The 24,764-nt window shown below is 44.1% G+C and overlaps 1 protein-coding gene across 1 annotated transcript in view; it reads right to left on the bottom strand.

The window, feature by feature from the left end:
- Positions 1 to 2,861: 2,861 nt before the first annotated feature.
- COL4A1 (collagen type IV alpha 1 chain) overlaps positions 2,862 to 24,764 on the bottom strand; it is a 143,241-nt gene continuing 121,338 nt past the window's right edge. The window contains exons 34-52 of the mRNA XM_084879936.1: positions 24,489 to 24,641; positions 24,232 to 24,330; positions 24,030 to 24,119; positions 22,962 to 23,101; positions 22,377 to 22,503; positions 22,199 to 22,279; positions 21,586 to 21,684; positions 20,458 to 20,508; positions 19,142 to 19,327; positions 18,350 to 18,483; positions 16,349 to 16,421; positions 15,484 to 15,555; positions 14,272 to 14,400; positions 13,411 to 13,509; positions 12,050 to 12,262; positions 10,863 to 11,040; positions 7,730 to 7,844; positions 6,389 to 6,561; positions 2,862 to 4,301 (exon numbers count right to left, since the gene is read on the bottom strand). Of these exons, the coding sequence (XP_084736062.1) occupies positions 4,220 to 4,301; positions 6,389 to 6,561; positions 7,730 to 7,844; positions 10,863 to 11,040; positions 12,050 to 12,262; positions 13,411 to 13,509; positions 14,272 to 14,400; positions 15,484 to 15,555; positions 16,349 to 16,421; positions 18,350 to 18,483; positions 19,142 to 19,327; positions 20,458 to 20,508; positions 21,586 to 21,684; positions 22,199 to 22,279; positions 22,377 to 22,503; positions 22,962 to 23,101; positions 24,030 to 24,119; positions 24,232 to 24,330; positions 24,489 to 24,641 (2,294 nt within the window). The 3' untranslated portion in view covers positions 2,862 to 4,219. The remainder of the gene's footprint in view (positions 4,302 to 6,388; positions 6,562 to 7,729; positions 7,845 to 10,862; positions 11,041 to 12,049; positions 12,263 to 13,410; positions 13,510 to 14,271; positions 14,401 to 15,483; positions 15,556 to 16,348; positions 16,422 to 18,349; positions 18,484 to 19,141; positions 19,328 to 20,457; positions 20,509 to 21,585; positions 21,685 to 22,198; positions 22,280 to 22,376; positions 22,504 to 22,961; positions 23,102 to 24,029; positions 24,120 to 24,231; positions 24,331 to 24,488; positions 24,642 to 24,764) is intronic.

Below are 24,764 nucleotides of genomic sequence, written 5' to 3'. Positions count from 1 at the left end.
AATCAGCAGGCCAACACTATATCCACTGAGCCAAACCGGTTTCAGTATAACAAAGCTTTTAAAAGAAAACAGGAGAAAATCTAAGTGACCTAGGACTAATCAGAGAGTCAAACTTGATATCAATAGCATGTCCCATAAAAAAAAAAATTGGTAAATTGGACATCATCAAAACGAAAAACTTTGGTTCTGTGAAAGATACTGTTAAGAGGATGAATTTGCAAACCACAGATCCAACAAATAACTTATAACCAGAATATCCAAAGAGCTTTCAAAACTCAACAGGATGAAAAGAAACATCTTTTTTTAAATGATCAAAGAGCCTTGCCAGGTAGCTCAATTGGTTGGAATGTTGTCCCATACACTAAAAAGATTTCGGGTTTGATTCTCAGTCAGGATGCAAATGGGTGGTAATGGGTTGGTTTATCTCTCACACTTCTCTCTCTCTCTCTCTCTCTCTCTCTCTCTCTTTCTCTCTCTCTCTCTCTCTCTCTCACACACACACACACACACACACACACACACACACACTCACACAAACTCTAAAATTAATAAACACATCCTGGGTGAGGATTTAAAAATTGAGCAAAGACTTAATAAATTTCAAAAACGAGGATATACTGATGGCTAAAAAATGCACGGAAAGATGTTCACACCATTGACCATTAGAGAAATCTAAATTAAAGCCATGGTTAAATGTCACTGCATATTAAATAGAATGACTAAGAAAAAATACTGGGAATGCCAAACCCTGCGGAGCAAGCAGGGCTTTCACAATTGCTGGTGGAAACCCAACATGGTGCAGACACTCTGGAAACCAGTTTGATAACTTATTTTTGTTTTAAATACAATATGTGCTTATATATGATCCAGCCATTGTAATGCTGAGTATTTACCCTAGAGGGGAAAAAAAACACACACTATGTTCACACAAAAACCTGCACATGAATGTTTATTCTCTATTCATAATCACCCAGACTGAAAATAGCCCAAATGTGCTTCAAAAGTGATAGGTAAATGAAGTGTGGTGCATCTACACAATGTAATCCCACTCAGCAAGAAAAGGAATAAACTGTTGATGCACACAGCTCAGATGAATGTCAAAGGAATTATGCTGAGTGAGAGAAGAGTGTCTGCAAAGGTTGCACGCTGTTATGACATTCTTGAAGAGACAAATCTATAGTGATGGGGAGAAGTTCAGTGGTTGGTTGCCAGGGTTGAAGTGGGCATGTGTGTGTCTACATAACGAGAGCTGGAGGAGTTTTTTTTGGGTGTGATGTAACTCTTCTGTGTACTGATTTTGATTATGGTTACATGAACTTATACATATGTTATGATTCATAGAACTGTACATCAAAACAAGTCCATTTTACTCTAGGATAATTTAGAAATAAAACATATAAACTGCTTTCAGAAACAGAGGTATAAAATGCACAGGATCTGAATGTTGAGAGTCAAGGTATGATGTGATCCTTTTACTTTCCTATAGCGACCAAACTGTATATAATAAATTATAATTTATAACAAATCGGTTTTATATGTAGAAATAAAATATTCTAAAATGGCTACAATATGGAGGTGATTAATATTTCTCAGTAACTTCAGCAGACACCAAGCCAAATGATTTTAGTTTAGTTTAGGTTTTTTTAATATGTATTTTTAATTGATTTCAGAGAGGAAGGGAGAGAGATAGAAACATCAACAATGAGAATCATTACTCAACTGCCTCCTGTATTCCCCCTACAGGGGATTGAGCCCGCAATCCAGGCATGTGCCCTTGACTAAAATTGAACCTGGGACCCTTAATCCCCAGCCCAGTGCTCTATCCACTTAGCCAAACCAGCTAGGGCTGATTTTCGTTTTCTTCTTTCCTATCCACTGTATATTAAGGAAACCTAACCGCCCCTTTCCTCCCTTTTATCAATGAATGATGGGAGGGAGGTGACCGAAATGAGACCCTGACTGATATCTCATGATTAAGCAGTGAGGGGTCATGCTTGTAACTTATCTCATTTCATTCTCACTCTGTAGGTATGAAAATCAAGAATATAACAATATTTAGAGCTTTTTCTTGAGCACACAGTATTGCACTACATGGATCATATTTAGATCAAGTTGAAACTGAAACTTAGATCACCAGGGAAAAAGAAATTTTCTGTCTTTCCTACTTTAAGGGAGACTTGCAATCCAACCCCCTGCCTCACACTATCCATTGCGTAACTATGACCTCAGGTCTCACCCCTAATGGATCCGCTTTCAATGGTTGGATATTTGTGTTATTCATCTCTAATTATCTTGCAACTATCCACTTGTGTTTTTTTTTTTTAATATATTTTATTATTTTATTTTTTTTACAAAGAGGGAGAGAGATAGTTAGAAACATGGATGAGAGAGAAGCATCAATTAGCCACCTCCTACACACCCCCTCCTGGGGATGTGCCCACAACCAAAGTACATGCCCTTGACTGGAATCGAACCTGGGACCCTTTAGTCCACAAGCTGACGCTCTATCCACTGAGCCAAACCGGTTAGGGCATATCCACTACTTAAAAAGTGGCAACCATTGGTATTCCTACAATGAATGGAGAGGTGGATGGGTGGACATTGGCTGCCTGGACGGATAGATGGAAGGGATTGGGTAGGGGGAGGGAGAGAAAGGGAGGGTAGAAGGGGGAGTGTGAGAAGACCATTCTTTTATTCTTTGTAGTCATTCCTGTAAATGATGCCCAGTCTATGACTCTTATTTGGAAGAACTGCAAACTAAATATGATCTAAGATATGCAAAGCTTATAAATTTATTAGTGCAGAAACATTCCTTTTCATGCTTCTGTGGCAATACTGGCGACAAATTAATAACAGCTTAATTTTTATACAAATAGTTTTATTACAAATTTGAATTTTTAAAGAAATACACATTTAAAGAAATTACATCAAAGGCCTTAGTAGTCTTAAAAACGTTTTTGGAGACTTTTAGAGAAATGTCATTTCGGGCATAGTGGCCCGGTTCTGCTCTCCTGCAATCCAGCCGCTCCCCTACTGAAGTCTGAACACCGCTTGGAAAATAAACACGGAAGCCGCCTGAACATGCTGACAGGTAAAAACACTGATACTTTGATTTGACGGAGCTGTTTTTCACACTGGGCTGCAGAATGAGGAATACTCATCAAATGAAGGCCTTTTAAGGTTGTTGCTTTTGAAGTCAAGTCATTCAGTTTGTGATTAGTGTTTCAACCCTGAATATATTTAATACAGAATAAAAACAATAAGCTCAAAGTACATATTTCACCATAATAGACACCATATCCATGAACCTGGGTTTGGTTTTGGCAATACACAAATTTTTTTTTTTGGTTTGGAGGTGAACAATCAAAATTGGTGTTTCACATTCAATACCCTTGTGTTTAAAAAAATCTGTTAAAGGACAACACAGTCTTTTAAAGGAAGAATCTATGTCATAAGCTTTATTTTAACAGTGGGAACTGACACTAAAAACTTGATCTGCCTAACTGCTGACATCTATATAAATTACTAAAATATATATATATATATTTCATTTCTGCCTACTCTTGGACCATCTTTATTCCACAGGATACTGGTGATTTCTGCAAAAGCAGCTGCGTAGTACCACACATAGCAGAAAGACCTAAATTTATATTTGGGGATCAAAAGATGTGGCCGCCGAGGCCGTAATTCCACTTGGAGGTTCGAAACATCGTTTTTCAAGGGACTCTTCTTTGTACAGACCAAGGGACCTGAATTTTGAAACAGCTAGACAGTGACATCAACAAACACTTCATTCCGGGGGTGGTGAAAAATGACTCTATTATCATACAACTGGAAACGGGCGTTCACACGGTATGGAAGGCCCCGCACACCTCCTAGCACCCTTTGGTTTTTCTGATGGAGTTCTCATGTCACACATGAGTGCACCGGATTGTAGAACAGACTTATATTTTTTATTTCGTCAAAAGTGCCATTTGGCGTGTCACTAACGGACAGCTTATCGATGTCTCTGTTTTCTCCTTCAGCAAGTAGAGGCCAATGAAGCAGGGTGTGTTAGTTACGCGGATTCCTATAAGGCACTTTACGGTTTTCATACTGGACAGTGAGGTACACAGGATATATTTCTAGGGTTCGTTGCTGTTAAAAAAAAAAAAAGAGGAAGAAGGGGAAGAGGAGGGAGTAGCACCATGTTGTGACGTTAGCTGAGCGCTGGGCTTCATTATGTTCTTCTCATACAGACTTGGCAGCGGCTGACGTGCGTGCGCAGCTCCCCAGCCTTCAAGGTGGACGGCGTGGGCTTCCTACGATGCAGAAAAAACAAACAAACAAACAAAAAAAAACAACCAGCTGTCACGTCAAGGCTTATCAAAACCGCAGGCACGTCTGTCAGCCCTCCCACCTGCCAGGAGACCTCCAAGGGGTCAGATGAGGATGGGCTCCGGTCCCATGACCAACAGCCACCGTTACTTAGCTTGACTCTGAGCGGGCACCTTGCTTGGGCATCCATCGCCTGGCCTTCGTAACTCATGGAGCCAAGCAGGTTATCACCTGCATTCCCCATCCCCGAGCCCTGAGGTTAGTGACGCTCCCAGGAGCACAGAGAGAGTGAAGGGACCCCATGTCTGCTTGGTTCCAAAGTCTCAAACACTCCTCCCCATTCCCCACCCCCCACCTGCACCACTGCCTCCTTGAACTATAGTTTAGCTTTGTCTTCTCAACCCAATTATAAACTCCCCCAGGGGAAGAAGATACTGGTCTTCTCTGCAATACTTCACAAGTTCTCATCAAATGTTGACGGAATGCTACAATGAGCAACAAACCTGGGAAAAATTAACTAGCCTTGGAAATACTTTTATACCGTTTGAAGGATTTATATGCAGGTGGTCTGATGGATGGTCAAAGAGAAAGGAAGACGTAGTGCCCCAAATGCTTCCTTGATCTTAAAAGTCCTACCTTGTTTTGGCTACCAGAAAGGTAGAGACTGAACTAAAATTGACAGATAAAATTCTATTAAAGCCAAAGAAATCATATAAGCAGAGTACTTTGCCCTAAAATGAAGGCTGCTTAATGTTAGTAACCTTTGGTGAAAATCCTAGTGCCCCCAAACTATGTCTTAAGGTAATAATATTAGGATAGGTCCTAATTTTGTTAAGAAAGCACTTTAGTTCATTGTATCAGGATATGGTTCAAAAATGCCCCCATTTTTACCTATTTACCCTACAACACAAAGTCCAGGAGCTGATGAGTACATGCATTGAGTGCCCATTTCGGGAGCTCATGGTTAAATTCTACCTATAAAGGTGACATCAAGTTTCCAGTTGCCTAAAAAGTCTCATGCAAGCTACCAGTTAGGCTCCTAGTGATGTTCTGATGCTTAAAGAATTACGAGTGGCAAGTGTGTAGCTTCACCTTTTACGATCTAAGCTACAAAGAGACGGGGTCAGAGCAGAGTTCTACAAAAATTCTCTCCCAAAAAGACAAAGACAGGAGGGCTTATCTCCAGGGGTGAGAAGCAGTTATTCTGGGAATGAACAGTAAGTAACCGCTCAGGCTCCATCGGCCTCCTACATTAAGGTGACCAGACGTCCTGCTTTGGGCGGGACAGTCCCGATTTTTAAGTCCCGGGACGCGGGACTAATTGTTAAAAATCAGGACTATCCCACCAAAAGCGGGACGTCTAGTCACCTTATCTTACATCCACTCCAGGAGGGGCTGCAGCAAGAACTAAACAACAGCTAGCGGCCCCCTCATGTGCTCCTGCCCGTTGGGGACCAGGCGGGGCTCCAAACTAACTTCAACAAGGTCAGCAGCCTCCTGGGACAGGCATTTGAAAGGTGAAATTTTGGCAATGGAAAAGGAAGGAAAAGAAGGTCTTCCCTTTCCATTTCAGCTTCATTTGTACTGGAATTTATTTATTTTTTGCACGTGTCTAAAAAACAAAGTCATGTGAAGCCACCCAGAACTACGTACGCAGCACATTAAATGCAGCCTTATAAAGGCAACGGAATGACCGCTGCTTACTTTCCTCTCTTGCTGAGTGTTTAAGACACGGTATTTTTAAGTGCTCTTTGAAGATTTTAATTGCTTTAATTACATTCTAGTGGGTTCACCTAGGAAAAATGAAAAATGGCCTTTGTTCTTTCACGGTTCTTCAGTCAATGAGAGAATTAAGCCCATCGCCTATGCCCTGCCTTTGAAAATCGTCTCGACTCTCTGCCCATGTAGAACAGAATCAGATATTCGCGGCTACACGTGGAGGAGCACTCCTAATTACTGCTTCCTAACGATCTTTGGGACTTTGTGCTGGAAGGTGTATGGATCGGGGATGATGAAAAATAAAGACCACAACCGGGTGAGGGAGCTACAAGAGAAGGTCATGCGGACTTACTTGAACATCTCATTTCTCTCTATAGTGGCAAGCCAGAAGCTGTAAGCATTTGCAAAGTAATTACAAGTCCCACGGCCGTGGCACTCGATGAATGGCGCACTTCTAAACTCTTCCAGACAGGACCCGGGGGATGCAAGGGCTTGGCCGGAACCTTCGGCACCAGCGCTGGTGTGCTGCGGGACAGAGGGAGCATGTGTCAGCAATTCCCACTCACTGACAGCAGAGGGCGGCACTGTCTCCAGGGAGGAGCCAGAGCACTCCCTGCCAGGAAGCCAGCTCTCTGCCTCATGCCATCAACCACAGAACATACTCATGCCCACTCTGCTCACACACTGGGCACAGCACTACTCCACACAGCACCAGAAACCAGTCAGCCCTTCCTCCCAAAGGAGGAGACGCCAGTCCAGCTTCATTAGAATTAAAGAAATGCTTTTCTCACTACGCCTTATGTTTGAAACAGTGAAACCTCTTCCAACTGGGGAGATGCAACTAGAGGCAAGATGTGCAAGTGATGCTATAACCAACTGATGTGACATCAGACTTTCTAAATTAAATTACATCCTATATTTGCTAGATTAGATGCTATATATCCTTTTATAAGGGAAAGAAAAATCATCGATTTTTCTTTAAAGAGGGAATTGAACAAGGAAGAGAGAAACAAATAACTACTGTTGTAACTGTTAAATTGCATTTTGGTCTAATGGCTTATAATGGTGATGTGGAAAGTATGTGTGCAGGGTCACTTATTGGGTGTTAGTCTAGTAAAGCCTGATCTTACAAGTTCAGAGCTTTCATAGACTCAAGCAATACTTTACATCGAGGCAATAAAATAAAGTAAGAAACTACAATGGGACCTCAAAGAGGCACCATGTTTCCTGTTGTATTTGGTTTTTCAGGGGAAGTGAACACAAGGGGTGTTCGTCAGGGTGACAGGGGGGCAGTCTCACTCCACATGAAGGGCGTGGACACTCACGCTCCCAGATACAGTGCGGAGGAGGCTGCACTCTGTTAGCCAACACTCTGCTGCTCTCCTCCTGACTTCGGGCTTGCGTGCTTTAGTAAACGTGTACCTCCCCCTCTTCCACCTGACTAGGAAATGGTGCCCTGTTCTCCCAGCTACCTAGTCCCAGAGCAGCCCCTCCCAAGGCAAGAGGAGGGCCCTGGCTGGGCACTGGACCCATGCGGTTCCCAGCAGAGCAGGCCAGACCCTGGGGATCCGATGGGAGCTGGGCCTGAGCAGGAGGAGCCACAGAACGGAGAAGGTGGCAGCAGCAGAGAGTATAGGTGGGGGTGTGGGTAAGGGGCTCCCCCAGGGAAACACGGAGTCTCCCAAATACTTACCATCACAAAGGAATAGCCAATCCAGAGTGAGGACCACCCGTTGGGGCACTGCGGGATCTGAATGGTCTGGCTGTGCACAGCCATCACCATGGCTGGCGCCTCACACACCGCACACCTGGCAGGAACCAGAACAGAGATACTCAGCACGGCTGAAGGGACGGCCCAAGGTGAAGCCTTTACTTGTTCATGCCTTTTCCCATTATGTGCAGCCAATCTCTTCATTAGATCTGATTCAATTACATGCTTATCAAATGAATAATGTGCCCACTGCTTGCACTCTCCTTGGTGTCATAAGCCTGTCTCCGTATTAAAATATTAAATTAAAAAATGCATCCCACACATGTGATTTAGCTATGTGCTTTGACGAAAGAGGACGCTGTAACAGCGTGGCCATCTCCCAGAGGGGCTGGGGCTACAGTATCTTCTGCTTTCTCTTTTGTGTTTCCAGTTTTTTTGTTTTTTTTTTTTAACAATGAGCTTGTATTTCAGCAAACACAACTAATGCTTGGTGAAATCCAAGTGCTTCCAGCCATTGGTTTTAAGCTAGGAATCATCTTAAGATGTAAGAAATGCATTTAGTGACTTAGAATCGCCAAGGCACACAGTGCACCTTTTTGAGGTTGGGTGTCCACGTGAGTCTCCTTCAGGAGACCTGTTCCAGACCCGGGGCCAACACACCAGTAACGAGACCCTGTCCGGGCCAAGACTGTCCACCGGAGTCAGTGAAGCTGGAGTCAGTCCCAAAGAACCCTCCCCAGACCCGACACCTCCTAACCAGGCTGCCTCGCACACAGCCGTCCAGGAATAAATTAAAACAACCCACACTGCTCTGACTCAGACCCCCTCAATGAAGGGAACCCTTTGATGATGAGATAATGTTTTGTTTAAAAAAAAGAAAAAGAAAAAAGAAAGAAAAGAAACACCAGCAGGAAAATAATTATATTCAAGTCACAAAATGAACAGAGTGTTAGCAACGCTGATAAATGACTGTAGATGGTGTTAATAATTACACCTAGTTATGCTGGAACATTTGCATGAAAATGGATGAGGAGTGGGAAGAGGACCTAAATTAGTCATTCGATTTTTCACGGACTTGGGGGGGGAGGGTGTGTGTGTGTGTGGTGTGTGCAATTTTCTATTTTCTTCACACAAATGCAGATGAATTAAAAGGCTCGGTTAAGCGACAGTTACTGAAATTGGCCTTATACATCTGCCACCATCTGCCTGCCAGACACAGAATCCAGAAATACAGCACGAAGGAAAGGCTCACTCTGGGCTAGGGGGACACAAGGGGCTGTGCGGGAGGTGGTCAGATGGCTGATTAGGAAACACAGAACCACAGTTAATGAGCTCTCCGGTCCCTTCAAATTCAGTCTAATTCCCCAGATCATTTGTGAAGAAACTAAGGTCACAGATATGTCGAAGCCAGAAGCAGAACTCAGTCAGTTCTTGCTGCTCTCAAACCAGGGGTCTTACTAATACAACAATGAAACAACCCACAGTTTTATGACGATTCCTGCCTTTAGAAAGCCATAAAGTTCTTAGAAGCCCTCAGAAGAAATATGCTAAATCCTGAGAGTTATTGGGAACCTAAGTTAAGTAACCATGGAAACTGCTTCTGAAGAGGCCAGGAGGAATGGGCAGCAATATTTTCAAAAGGAAATGTGAGAATAAATAAATATATATATATATATATATATGGCTGAAGGAGCAGTGGGCTTAAAGGATGCAAGTTTCCTTCACGCTGTGTTTCTATGGGTCAGTTAACAGAAAGATGTAAAAAGCCTGAAATGTACAATACTGGGCCATTTAAACGACTCATGCTTACAGAACTGTGGGTCTCTTACTGAAATTAATGGGACCACAGAGAAAACCAAACTAAGCCGCAGTCTCCTAAAGCCCTGCTTTTGGAATATTCCACATACATGTCAGAGCCCAGGTGTTCTCCACCAAACCAAGGTCAAATGTCAGTTTTATCAAAAAGGTAAATAGAAAACAAAAATGAAAAGTCATTTTCTACCTGTTGTCCGAGGGAAGCTAAACAGAAACACAAAGGCGGTTAGTTTTCCTTCTCACACACTCAGCAGGGTTCTGAGCAAGAAAAGTCTTATCCCACCACAGTCCACAGCCCCCCACACGGACACTTAGAAAGTATTGTCTGGGTTTTGAAAAATGCCACTCAGGAAGGGTAATGCATGATTTTCCTCATTTCAGACTCATAATATATGTTTTCTTAAAGCTGACAAGAAACATCAAATGAAGTTGTCTGGAGATATTTTAATGTAAGGTAATTAAAAAAAAAACACACTATGATTTGCCTATTTATTAGACATCTCTCGGCCTTTCTGGTTCCAGGGTCCTACATGGCACAGTTCTCTTAATATGACTGTGATCTCACCCAGCCAGATCAGTGGTTGAGCCTCGACCTAGGAACCAGGAGAGATCATAGTTCAATTCCCAGATTGGGGGCTGGATCCTTAGTAGGGGGCATGCAGGAGGCAGCCAATCAATGATTCCCTCTCATCATTGATGTTTCCATTTCTCTCTCCCTTTCCCTTCCTCTCTGAAATCAATAAAAAATACTTTTAAATGGTTATGGTAAATATGTGTGTTTTACTATAGTTAAAAATAATTATTTTGATAATTTCACAAGAGCATGAGCAATTCATAAAAAAGAATGTCTTAAAAGGATCACAATGTAAGGGGTTAAATTAAAAACACTTTTCTAATGCTCGCTGAGGACTCCGGTGACGTTGCTTTGCTCATGGGAGGAAAAACAACCAACTCATGAGTGAGTTACATGAGGTATGAATTCTGTTCCAGAGTTGGGCATTTGGAAAAAAAAAACCAAAAAAAAAAAACCAACCTCTGTCTAGACCACATGTGTCAAACACAAGGCCCGCGGGCCAAATCCAGCCCGCCAGGCCTTGCAATGTGGCCCGCACCGCGCTGTCATCACTGCACTCTGCTGTCAGTTTATGACATTGTCAGTTTATGACTGTTCAGTAAACCATTCGGCCCGTGATTTAGGCTGGATTTTAGATTTTGGCCCCTTCTCTGATTGAGTTCGACACCCCTAGTCTAGACTATATAAGCAATTTTTCTTCCTCAATTATACATCTGCTCGTCTCACCTGCTAATAAACGGTCTAATGTTGTCCCCGGCGATGGGTGCCATGGACATGGGCATGGGCTCGGGGGTGGACAGCCAGTAGGAATAATCGTTCCGGGAGGCGAAGTTGCAGACGTTGTTGATGTTGCAGAACAGGAAGGGCATGGTGCTGAACTTGCGCAGGCAGCTTCCAGCCGTGCCTGGAGGCGCAGGGAGAGAAGGCAGGTGAGGGATTTGCTTTCTAATTCACTGTCTACCTCTGTGTCACATAGTTCTGAGCTGGCCAATAATGAAAGACATATATTCAACCTCATCATTAATGGGAATAAAATTCTTTAAGAATTATAAACAGAAGGTAGTAAATATACCAAAAACTAGTATGAGTGTAAATGAGCATTACATTAAATGTAATCAAGCAAAGAGAGGTACTAAAAAAGAATTATGCGTGACATTTAGATTGAATTCTAAAATATATTTAACACAGGTCCCTTCTACAATGGATATGAACATAGTGGACACTGCCTTTAATGGCAGTCTTGCCAAAAATGCAGAGATGCTCTTTATACAGCCCCTTGTTGTCTGATGTTAAAACCTAGCCTGGATTTTGTAGTGGAAGGTATCTGAGGGGGATCAAGGAAATGACTACAAATATGAACTTTCTGCTGATCTAAACTAATGTCAGGGACACAGTTTAGAACATGCAGAAAAACATTTGGACAGAATAACATGGACTTTAAAAAAAAAAAAAAAAAAAAGAGCCACAGTAAAGCTGCTCTATTTTAAACATATCAATGCAAACTTCCAAGTGTGCATTTCAAAAATCTTGGTCCTACTTGATAAGTTGAAGAAGAGATCGAAAGCTTTATTGATTTAAAAATTTTTAAAGATTCATCTTTTAAAAAATCAATAAAATATATTTAAAAAATAAAAAAAAATAAATAAAAAAAAATAAAATAAAATACTGAAGTCACTTGAAAAAAAAAAAAAAAGATTCATCTTTTATGTTTTCTGGGCTTCCCATTTAGTAATATAGTAGCCAATTGATGTCTCATTTGGCAAGGATGGAGGGAAATAGGGCTAAGCCTACTCTTTTCATTAATGAGGTCTCCATGGCACCCTGGACTACAGGACCAGAGCTGAATACAGCTCTCACCCCCGAGGCCCTCCACAGATCCATGCTGGATGAGTCATACATTTTAGATGTCTCACCTAAGTCCTGTCCGTGGGCCCTTTCATTGCCTTGCACGTAGAGCAAAGAGAACCCATTGTAAAGGATTTTGGTCCCGGGAGGACACTGCGGGTCATCTGTTGTTTGGCTGTGCCTGGTCACAAGGAAGCCGTGATCAACGGATGGGGTGCCTGGGGGGCCCATGGATCCTGGCAGCCCGTCAGGGCCAGGTGGTCCTGGAAACCCTCTTGGACCTGGAAGAGAGAAGAGAAAATGGTTTGCCTCGTCACAGACATGTTCCTCTGAAAGGCTCCAAGCAAGACCAGTCAAATACAACTACCCACCTCCTTCTTGCTACCTTAGCTTTTCTTTTTTTTACATACTACCATATGATGTCTTATAAGCAAAGCAGATGCTCAAAACAATTTAGTCCAATGAGTAAATAAAATATGTGAAAAGGATTATGTGAATAAATGGAATAAATCATGTGATTCCATCATGTGATGCATATAGCATTTGGAGGCTTCTCTAGGAAAGAATTATTATAGAATTATTAAAACAACCTCCTTTTAAAGTGGCTTCTCTTCCATATCGACCCAAAGCCTGTGCATGGAAACAGGGCAGTAAGAAAGCATCCATGCAATTGGTCCTTCCATCCCCTGGGGCAGTGGTTGGCAAACTCATTAGGCAGCAAAGCCAGTATCAACAGTATCAACAGTGCGACAATTGAAATTTCTTTTGAGAGCCACGTTTTTTAAACGTAAACACCTTTTAACGCCACTTCTTCAAAATAGACTTGCCCAGGCCATGGTATTTTGTGGAAGAGCCACACTCAAGGGGCCAAAGAGCCACATGTGGCCCACGAAACCGCAATTTGCTGACCACGGCCCTAGGGTAACTATGCTGCCTGGGAAACTGTTCACACACCTTCTGCTGGGCTGAGCCCTTTGTTCAGTCACCTGATGCCCCGAACCTTCAGCATCTCGGTCATTTATGGGATATTTGAGTTCCTGCTTCCTAGGGAAGCAGGCCAACTTCACCTCAGGCAGACAAGGCCCTCTGGCCAGCACTGGCATTGTCATCTCCTTTCCCTTGTCCTTTGCTGAAACGGAATTTCTGAGGCTGCAGCCCGCTTCCCTCATAGAAAACCATCAAAATTGGCCTCCTTTCAGCAACATCTGGGAAACATTGCGCTTTGATCAGCGTCTGCCTCCCTACACAGAAAAGGCGATGACAACCCTTTAACTCTTCTACAGGATCCAATTTCTTCTAAGAAACAGACTTCTCTGGAAACCTTTCAAATAACATCTCCAACTCCATTTTGCAGTTTTCCGCACACCGGGGCCTACTGCTTCTAACCCAGAGACACAGGAATAAGGCTGGGAGACGGCAGCAAACCTACCCGGAGGTCCAGAGGGCCCCCTTTCTCCTTTCTGGCCAGGGGCACCATCAAAGCCGGGACTGCCTGGTGGTCCAGGTATGCCCACTGATCCCGTCACACCTAAAGGAAGAGAAAGAGAAGTTAGGCTCCGGTCCCAGAGAGCAGAAGGCTGTTATCTTTCACTTCCCCATTGAAATGTGCTCTCTAGCCTTCTGGAAGGCAAGCAGCAGGCCTCTGACTGCAGCTAAACGTCTTCCCAGAGAAGCACGGCTGCTTCCTGCAAAGCCCTGTACCCAGTTCACCCAAGCAGCTGCTAAACGGACATGTGAATGGGTGAACGTTACACATCCCACTCAGAGCTCTCCCTAGTTTCTTGCTGTTATGTCTGCTATTGTTTGGCAGGCCGTTTTTGGAAAAGGCAGGCTGTGTGGGCTGGGAGGAGCTATCTGACACATTTTTACCTTCTCCAGTGTGTCCCCCTTGACCATACTCCAGCATCTCAAACAATTTTTAGGCAACAGATATACTGACAACAGATAATATTTCTTTTCATGTGTGCAGTTTTATCTGAGGTAGTTTAAACTTACATTTTCCTATATGCTACCTTTCAGCTAGGGAACAATTATGTGGTTCCTTTCACCCATGTTTTTCTAAGTGATGTGCTAGGTTGTATGTTCTTCTAGCTATTCCTATATTTCATTCTGGCTGTTTTAGATCCACTCAAAAACTTTGGTTTTGATATGCATCAAAGAAAGGTAAGAGAGTCATATTCAAATAGGCGATGATGTAGTCACTACCCAGAGGCACATGTGTGAAGAGGAAAGCCTGCCCTCTTCCCTCCTGACCCTCATTTCCTTCCCCGCACAGCCCGGTTAATCTTACCTTGCTGTCCTTTGGGGCCTGGAGGTCCCGGAAACCCTTTCATACCGGCGGGACCCTCAGGACCAGGGATCCCTGGCTCCCCCTTGACAATTTGGTAGGGACCCGGGGGTCCAGGGGGACCGGGAAGACCTGTGGGAAACAGGGATACCAACTGATCAATTTCACAGTCAGCATATGGTGCCCGAAAGAGCTTCCAAAGAAAAGTCCACTATGAAACCCAATCCAAACAGAATGTTTCTCAGATGGAAAATCGCCATCAAAAACACAAGTAATCATATCCTCATAAGTCACTTATGTTGCCTGCACACATTTATTATTTCACCTAAAATCCTGAGTCCTGGAGACTAGAACACACATGGGGGTCATGGATGCGAACTGCTGGACGCCCTGACGACCGCCATCCGGCCCTCACTTGAACACTGCCAGGAAGTAACGCTCATTCTCTCCAGGCGTCTCTCTTGGGACTTGGATGGTGCCCATATTTGCAATGAGGAAGTTTTTCTCACACTTATCCGAAATCTGCCTCACCGTATGTTATAACCACTGGTCTTACTTTTTTAATGGTGAATACACTTAATCCTTCTTCTGCGTGACAGATCTTGAAATACGTGCAATGATAAGAGTTTGCAGAGGAATCTGAGGTCTGCCTCAATCTCCCTTCTTCAACCAAGCGCTCCCTAAGTCTCTCACTCCTCCCACACACATTCCCCCTTTTATTTTCTTTCCTGACAAGCCACTACTCACTGCATTTCAGTTGCTCATTCTCTCCCTTGGAACGAGGTTTAAAAAACAAACAAAAAAAACTAAACACAGCTCCAAAAATAAGGTCTGCCCTGCAAAGATTACAACGGGATGCACTGTACTTAATTAAACTACTTCTAACATCATCCTGTGCTTTGCGGAGCCACTACACGCTGTTGACTCCTGGTGCGGGGGAGAGGAAGACCTCTTCCTGTGAAGAACTCCTTGCTGTCCAACCAGAATTCATTCATCCTACTTGTGCGAGATCGATGTTATTCCTATTATGACTTCAAGGTAAGTCACTGGTAAACATGTCTACCAGATTAGTCAAATACAGCAACCAAAGAATTTGGTTGATTAACTGTTTTCTAATGACCTTCAAGCCTTTTCACATTGGTAAAACCAAATACCCTAATGCTGTGAGTTCAATCAAATCCGTAAGGCACCCTCCAATGAAGCACATCATCCTACCTTTAGATCCAGGGAAGCCTTGGTCTCCTTGGTCTCCTTTAATTCCCTGAAGGCCAGGGAAACCTTTCTGTCCTGGAAGAAAGCACAACATGGTCTTCGTACAGAATCACAAAAGATACACAAGTATGTATCTGCATAGACATGTGTAAATATATGCACATATGTGAGAATGCATATACATGTGTGGCAATACACATGTACATGTATACACACATATGTGCGCATGCATATACATACACACACAGTGCAATTTTTCCATTTAGGCTTATGGAAGAAAAGAGTATTACTTCTGGTCCACTCTGTAAAACGTTTGATGAAACTCTTCTTTCAAGAACCCAAAAACCACATTTTTAAACATGCAACAAACTGCAAAATGGTCACAACCAGTGGAGGGGCACGTGATACTGTTTTTGGTCACATTCTGATTCACATATGTCCCCAAATAGAGCACAAAATATCTGCAGGCTGAGGACTTGTTTTATGTACCTTTCATTTATATGTATCTGTTTCAGCAGTAAGAATCAGTGTCTGAACGCTGGTAGGCACCCCTACATAGTTGCTCAATATATTAATAAGTTAATGAATGGCCAAAATCCATGATTTCTTAATAATATTCAAATAATTGAGATGCAAATGATCCACTGATTCTTAGTAAAAAAAAAAAAAAAATCAGAACGTCTTTATACGGTCATTCATATAGCATTATACAAATTGGGCTATCACATAGAAATAGCATATTTAATTTGAAGAGAACAAGACTTGTTCTATAATTATACTGGTTCTATCAATATGAAAGTGCCAGTGGTTAGGAAGTTCTGGGGATAGGTAAATGTGTCTTTAAGCAGCATCATCTTTACTGTCTTACCTTGAAAACCTGGAACTCCTGGAGGTCCCATATCACCCTTAGCACCTGTGATTCCTGGAGTACCACCAATCCCCTAGACACACAAAGAGGACATCAGTTGGGGATCATTCAAGAGACGAACAGCAAGTCTCTCAAGTAACTGGTCATCGGGAAGCTGGGACAACCCCTCCATGTTCTGCAGATACCTTTGTGGATAAATGGTGTCTTGTGGGTCTTGAATGATGTAAAGAGAATGCCAAAAACTCTCTGTATGTCAAAACAAGGTAACCGAATCAGCCTGCTTCATTCCCTGGGTCCCCTCTTCTTGTCCATCTATGTGGTAAGCTCTCAGAGTAGGTGCAAGTCTTACATTCTGCTGTCCCACCCCAGATCACAATGCTATGAACAGAGTCCCTAAACATTTATCATGGCAACAATCAATCTACCAACACCAACTACATTTCTGGAAATTTTTCTTCTAAACACTCAAGCATAGTGATTTTTCTTTAGAATTAGCTTTATATCTTATCTGAAAAGTGATTTTAAATATGTAAATAAGATAAAATAGACTAAAGGAGGATTATTTTTCTTTATAACAATATTAGTGGCTTGGTGCACAAAAATTCGTGCACTCAGGGGGGTCCCTCAAACCAGCCTGAGCCCTCTCACAGTCCAGAACCCCTCGGAAGATGTCCACTTGCTCCCCAGGGGATTGGGCCGAAGTTCGCAGTCAGACATTCCTCTGGCAGTCTGGGAGCCCTCAGGGGATGTCCACCTGCTGGCTTAGGTTCACTCCCCATGGACATCCTTAGTGCTGCTGCAAAGGTGGGAAAGGCTCCCACTACCACCACCACTGCACTGGCCTGCCATGAGCTGGCTTCTGGCTGAGGGGGCAACTCCTGCATTGAGCATCTGCCCTTTGGTGGTCAGTGCGCATCATAGCTAACAGTCATTCCTGGGTCAGTCTGCCATTAGGGTCAATTTGCACATTACCTTTTTATTATATAGGATTCACGTATTTTAAAAATATTATCTCGTGTTCTAGCTGCTAACTCAACAGAGTTGTTTTTTCTTCTAGTTCCTTTCTCAATATATAAAAAATTGTATTGTTTCCTACATATATTTGTTTCTTTGCTTTAATTTATTTTATAATGTGCCATAACGAAAATAAGATGCACAAATATATACAGTTGACCCTAAACAATGCAGGGGTTAGGAGTGCCAACTTCCTGAGCAGTGAAACATTTTAATATAACTTTTGACTCCCCCAAAACTTAACTACAGTTGTCCTCAGTATCCATGGGGAATTGATTCCACAACCTTCTCCGGATACCAAAATCGGAGGACACTCCAGTTCCTTATATTAAATGGCATAGTGGAACAAGGCACACTATCAGCTCTCCACATCTATGAATCCCTAACTACAGAACAAAAATATTGTTTTCAGTCTATAGTTGGTTAAATCTGAGGATGCAAAACCTGGGGACACAGGCGTTGACTGTATATTTATTTTTTTAAATCCACACATAAGTGGACCTGCGTCATTCAAACCCATGTTGTTTAGGGTTAACTATATATAGGCATGTGTGTGTGTATGTGTGTGTGTGTGTGTGTGTTTATTTTAAGATATATATGTCATATGAGTGCATACACACATAAATATATATATACATATATATATATGTACATAGACTAGAAATGAGGAGTATATTTCTATGTTACTGAGGCTTGCTTTTTGCATCAGGTTTGTAAGTAGATTTTTAAACCCATGCATTGAACTGTGTTTTCAAGTGATATAACATTTCTCTTAAATGGTCACTATAACACTAGACTGTAAAAAAATGTTTAATAGTTGCCTACTGTGGTGCCAATAAAGATGGCTAATAACTGGCAAGAGAGAAGGAACTGATCCAGAGAGGATTTCAGAGTGTGATACATATACATGTGCATGCACCCCCCCACACAGAGGCATATTATTTTGATATTATTATTCAAAACCACACCTATAAACGGACAACTTACAGGCATGCCTTGGAATCCTGGGTCTCCCTTGGGTCCTGGAGCACCAGGAGTCCCTGGCCAGCCTGGGTTTCCTCTTTCACCTTTCAGTCCATCAATCCCAGGGAGCCCTGGAGGCCCCATTGGTCCCGGAGGCCCTAATGGGAGGCACAAAAGTTACACGTGTCAGGCGAGGAGGGTTTTATGATGGGTCTCATTGGCCCATGGTTGTCATCACTGCCACCCAACTGTCACCAATTACATATACAACCACACCATACCTATGGTCACTCAACTGTCCCCAACTATATGTAGCAACACAGCATCAATCTGTGTGAGCCCCAAAGAAATCAAGGTGCCCCAGAAGGAAGAACCTGATCTGTTCAATGGGCGGAAAAGGTGGATATAAACACTGCCCTCTCAGTGTTCACAGGCCCTGTGTTGCTGGGGTCAAGGGCAGCGGTGCTGCAGCCGTCCCCGTGGCCATGAGGGGGAAGCCTGCCAGATGTCATCTAGCCAAAACAACCAGCTCAGGTGCCATTTGTGCTCCAGCCCTTTCCCACAATCCTCTCCCCCCTCTCCCTTAATCACGTGTCATATATACTGAATCCCTCGACAGAAAGGACACAGAAAAGCACTGGCCCAGACCAAAATACCAAGGCCCGATGCCTGAAGCAGTTTCAAGTTGAAATAAATGCTGTCAACTTCTAAATAAAACCTCAATCGAGACCGTACATATTTAAATCTCTTTCACACTGTGTATATATTTGTACTTGCTGACTCAGCCCCCGTTCTGCCCCTGGTCGGACACCTTACCTGGCAGGCCTGGCTGTCCCTGTGGGCCGCGGTCTCCCTTAGGCCCCTCCATGGGGCGGCCCGGAGCTCCGGGCAATCCTGGCTGTCCTTGTGGCCCCGGAGGACCCGAGAATCCTTTCTCTCCTTTGGATCCAGGAATTCCTGGGCTCCCAGCTAATCCTGGGAAGCCCACTTCACCCTTTGAGCCTAAAGAATAAAAACAGGTTGAGATCATGAGAAAGGCAGGAAGAAGAGAAACCCCAGAATATAGGAGAGAGGGGCTTCCAGAGGCTCCAGGAGGAAAACTGGAGCTGGATGCCCTTTCCTCTCCTTGTGATTAATATCACCCCTCCCACGGCCAACCTAACGAGGAGTCAGCTTAGGATACCAGAGCCTGGCCCTCATTCTTAGCTATCATTGTATACTTTTTAAAGGAAGTGCTCTATGCCAAAGGCATGTATTTGCTCAGATAAGCCTTCAGTCATAGCACTGCTAACGTTAAAGGCTTGTTCCACCAATAGGTGAATGGGTAAACAAAATACATTATGTCCGCACCCCAGAACATCACTCAGCAAGGGAAAAAAAATGATCTATTGACAACAACGCAGGTGAATCTCAAAAAAGACAGACTAAAAGCAAAATACTGCAGGATTCCACTTATGTAAAATTCTAGAAAATGCAAGCTAATCTATGTGCCGAAAAGCAGGTCAATGTTTGGGGGCAGCACGAGGCAGGATGGGGGATGACAAAGCAGCGCAGAAACCTTTTGGGGTGATGGGTTTGTTAACTATCTTGAATGTGGTGATATTTTCATGGGTACATACATTTATCAGGACATTAAATCACACACTTTAAGTAAGTGCAATTTATTGTATGTCCATAGTAATGAAACTTTTAAAAGTTGTGTGTGTGTGTGTGTGTGTGTGCGTGTGTGTGTGTGTGTGTGTTTCAAGAGCTTTTAGGGGGGGAAAAAAAAGAACTACATGTTTAGTTTAAAACATATTATCCCAAACCTTCCAATAAAATACAAAAATTCTAGTACTATTTCAAGGTGATTGGGAAAAACTAAAAAGGGAACGAGAGAGGACCATCACCTGACATGATTACAGAGCCCCCCTCCTGCCTCTCCGTCTGCTGACTCACAAGGCCATGAATCCAAAACACAGCGCCCTGTGTCGTGTTTTGTCACGGGCCAGAAAACATGTCAATTAGACTGTCCTAAGCCCAGTATCTACTGTCTATGTCCAACTGCCTCACTGAAACATTCACCCTGTTCTGCAGGCACCGTGTGCATCCTCGGTGAGTGGAAAAGAAAGAACACATTCAGCGTACGTTACCTTTCTCTCCTTTGGACCCTGGGAACCCTGGGGAGCCTCTTCCGGGTATACCTGTGAAAGGGGGGGAGAAGCAGTGTTCATCTTTCCTAAAAGAGCTAATCTGCAGGTACCACACAAAGCAGTGCCAACACCCTGTCCCGTCTGCAGTCCACAGAAATTAGTTAATCGCACCATGGGAGGGAAATTATGTTCCTAGAGTCGTCCTAGGATACCCTTGATCAGATAGATATCATTTAGTACTTCTTCCTAAGTACCTTTCAGCTCAGAACCATTATGACACTTAGCAGAAATAATCAGTACAAAGGAGTACTCATTTCCTACGACTGTCTGGAGACTCACAAATGGGCTTTTCTCAGACAACCATCTAACTGACAGCTAATTCTCCAGAGAGGAGGGGAGAGCCAGAGACACTTGGGGAAGCAGCCACCGGGGATCCCACAAGTGTGAGAAAGGGCTTTGGGAAAGATTAAAATGGGGGGAAGAAGGTGTGGAGGCATTTTTTAAGAATTTTTTTTTTATAGGAAAATGAGTGTAGATAATATACACGTGAGGTGCACAGAATGAAAAAAAAAAAATCGAACTTAAAAAAGAAGCCGACACTAATAGCACTAAAAGCCCCTGGATGCTTCTTCCCAGTGGCATTTTCCTCCTCCCATGTCCCTGACCCGGGGTAACCTCTAGCTACCTACAAGCATGCATGCAACTGTCACCCTCCAAAGGAGCAGCCAGCACAACTGCCCAAGTTGCACCCCTCACCCCATCAGAGACAGAGCAGGTTTGGGAAACAGTAAATATCCCTGGGACCATTTCTCTAAAGAGGGAGATGCCAAGCAGAGAAGGTAATGGTCTGGGCTTTTGATGTCTGCTCATTCACTCACCACCCAGAGCTGGAGCAGTTTCGAGGACAGATCTCCATAAGTATTCGAGAGAGAAAGAAATAAACAACCCCTGCCTGCCTTCTCTGCTTCCCATCCAGACCTGCTGCCCTGCTCCACGCTGCCGTTTTCAGGGCTATAAGAAGAAATGGCCTCAGTGCCACTTTGTACCCAGCTCCGGTCTGTAAGTCTTGGGGAGATGTTTACTGCAGAGAACAGTCCCATTCTGAACGGGAACAGCAGCTGGATGTACCTGGTTCGCCCTTCTCTCCCGCCGACCCTGGAAACCCGTCATTGCCGGGTTCCCCTTTCGGTCCGGGTGGGCCAGTCGCGCCAGGCTGTCCAGGAAGACCTTGAAGAGAAAGGTCATGTCAGTCAGGCATGGAACCTCTCACCGCTCGCTGTGCCTGTGAAAAATGGTGCATTCCCAGGCATATCCCAAGTTCACTCCTCACATCCCTCCACACTGCCAGCAACCCCACTGCTCCCGATGCCGAAATGATGGCGAGAGTGGACAGAACATACATCAACCTCTCTTGCCAATCCAGGGAAAACTCCTTCTAGAACCAGTTGGAGTGGAAATAGCTATAAACCCAGTTCAGAGACTTTGGTTCTAATTCCCAACGGGCGGCCAGACCTTGAAAAAGGCCCTGTCTGGCCCCCGAGGCTCAGTTTGTTCATCTGAAAAGTGCAGTGATGGTTTTGACTTGTCTCTGATTATCCAGAGGTCACGCAGGGATAACCTGGGCCCACACTTGCTGTCTGGGAGGATAACCCCCTGGAAGCTTGATGCCCCACCTCCCTGGCCATCCCCTTGACCTCTCTTCCAGGAGCCCCCATCCGTGTTCTAAGAAGCGGGTCTCTACCTGGTTCTCCTTTGACGCCAGGGACGCCATCCAATCCCGGGAAGCCTTTGTCACCTTTTCCCCCAGGCAACCCAGGGCTTCCTAAAAGAAAAGACAAAGTACCAGTATGCCCATGACTTTGAGTTTTTCTTTATCATCTCAGAAGCCCAAGCTCAGGGGAAGGCTTCAGCCCACCTACCTGGATAGCCAACACTTCCTGGTGATCCTTTGGGGCCTGGAGGCCCGGGCATGCCTGGGAGCCCGAGGCTTCCTTTTTCTCCCTTCTCTCCAGGACTTCCTGGAAAACCTGATATCCCTTGATCTCCCTGTGAGTAAAAATTGGGGCCATTAATATCCTACCTTCCCCTGAACATGTGTCTGTAGATGCTTTCTGGATAATCCTATACATTTTGGTGCAATAAAGATTGCAACGTGGGGTTCATTTCCAGCTTTCTACCCAAAGAGACCAAGTCCACACCTGAAAACAAGAAAAACCAACAACCCAGAGCAAAGGAGCCAACTGTCGGCCTACTCCTCACGTTACTTCACGCTCCCCCTCTCTTTCCCTCTCCGGTGACAGCTTGCTGCCACCCTTGCCTCTCAACAAGTTTCCAGATTTTTCCTTGGGACAGGGTCACGAATGGAAGTAGAGAAGAGAGGCAACTGATAATAAGCTGAGGGACATGGTTCTGTCATGGTTCATTTAATGTGCCGAGATGCTTCCTGAAAATTCCTAATGAAGGATTTCCACTTGAATGATGGTTTCCATGCAGGCTGCTGTTACCTTTTCCCCAGGCAGTCCCGGAATTCCAATGCCAGGCAGACCGGCCTGCCCCTTCTCCCCTTTTGCTCCTTTCTCTCCAGGTAAGCCAGGGACCCCCTGTGAGCCGGGGATTCCAGGCACACCTTTCTCTCCGGGTGATCCTACAAACACAAACAATGGAAACTTAAATATGTGAGGAGCAGGTGCTAATAGTTAAAAATTTAATAGCACCTTGACAACCAACCCTGACTAAGATAAAGGGAGATGTGTCCCTTCATTTATTCATCTGTAAGTCATCCTGGCAGAAGCCAGTCCCCCAACCCAGGAAAAGCCACACAAGAAAACATTTCTCCTATGTTTTAGAGACAATAGTTTCATAAAAAGACAAGAAACACATGAACTGCTTAGCATATTTACTTCTACAACAATGTGAGAAATGGTTTTTATGTTCCACATTCTACAATCAACTCTCATCAGCTGAACGAATCAGAGAGGCGTGAGACAGGCCTTGAAGAGTACACGTGTACTTGGTTTCGTAATGTATGTGAGTAGCCAAACCTACTTATAAGTAAGTGCAACCAGAAACCTAGATGTTTCCCGCCTGGTCGGTAGCAAACTGTCTGCATTAGCACCTAGACCAACCTGAGTCCTGAGCTCTCTGCCTTCTCTCACATGCCTCCTCTCTGGCTGCTGTCACCAGAACAAATGCTGGCAGCAAAGTGCTGAAGCCAGTTCAGAACTGGGGCAGAGGGGCCCAGAGAATTCTGCTGAGCTAACATCAAAAGGCTTTAGCAGCATGAGATCATCAAAAGTTGATGGTGTACAGCCATGTTTTGTTATTAAATTGTGACTTTTGTTTTTTAGCAATGGTCATAGTCTCAGCCAAATCCCATTCACCTCCAGGTAGGAGACCATAAAAAAAATAAAGATGTGTGTTTGTGTAAAAGACACATCTGCCTAGATCAGTGGTCGGCAAACTACGGCTCTGTTAACTGAGTTTGCTGACCACAGGCCTAGATTATGTCCTCAGCCTGCAGCAATGCTTGTGCATTGACCAGAAAGAAGACTCCTCTTCCAAACCCAACGTACCTGGCAGGCCCATTCCACCAACCGATCCTTTGGGTCCAGGAAGTCCTGGAGAACCTGGGGTTCCGCTAATGCCTGGATCACCTTTAGGTCCTAAAATAATGAAGAGGAAAACCAAACAGGTTAATACCTACGAAATGTGCCCATCAGCATTTTCTCAGCATGAGGGCCTGTCTTGCTGGTGAAGTTGAACTCCACTTCATACCTGGCTGCCCAGGATGCCCTGCTTGGCCATCCTTTCCAGGCACTCCTGGGGTCCCAGGGTCTCCTCGAGATCCTTTGTCACCAATTGGGCCAATTTGTCCTACAGAACACACATGAGAGAATATTGAGGAGCCATGCCTACTTAAAATAGGGCAGTGCTGCAGAAACACGGGTTGGTTTGATATTACGGGTGGAGAACCAAACCACTGGTAAGGCAAGTCGTTCTATCTCCATTGTTAAAAGCTCCCGCCAGGTTACCTTTTTCTCCTGGATCGCCCTTGTCACCCTTCATCATTTCCGTGTCAAGTTTATCCATGGTCCCAGGTTTGCCAGGGAGACCGACAGCTCCTTTTTCACCCTTGACACCCGGGTCTCCCCTGGGTCCTACAGAGCCCGGAAAGCCATGGTCCCCTATAGAGGGAAGAGAAGGCAACCAGTGAGATGTGACCAAGTATCTCAGAGGCAGTGACAAAGTGTGGCATTCTTTCTGGCTAGTGGAAACAACTGAGAAAGAAAGTGTAAAGAACTAATGGA

The sequence above is a fragment of the Pipistrellus hanaki genome (genome assembly GCF_964339955.1).
Source record: "Pipistrellus hanaki genome assembly, chromosome: 3".
Taxonomy (NCBI): Eukaryota; Metazoa; Chordata; class Mammalia; order Chiroptera; family Vespertilionidae; genus Pipistrellus; species Pipistrellus hanaki.
Note: the sequence above shows the minus strand (reverse complement) of the source record. Positions and strands in the feature narration are given on the sequence as shown.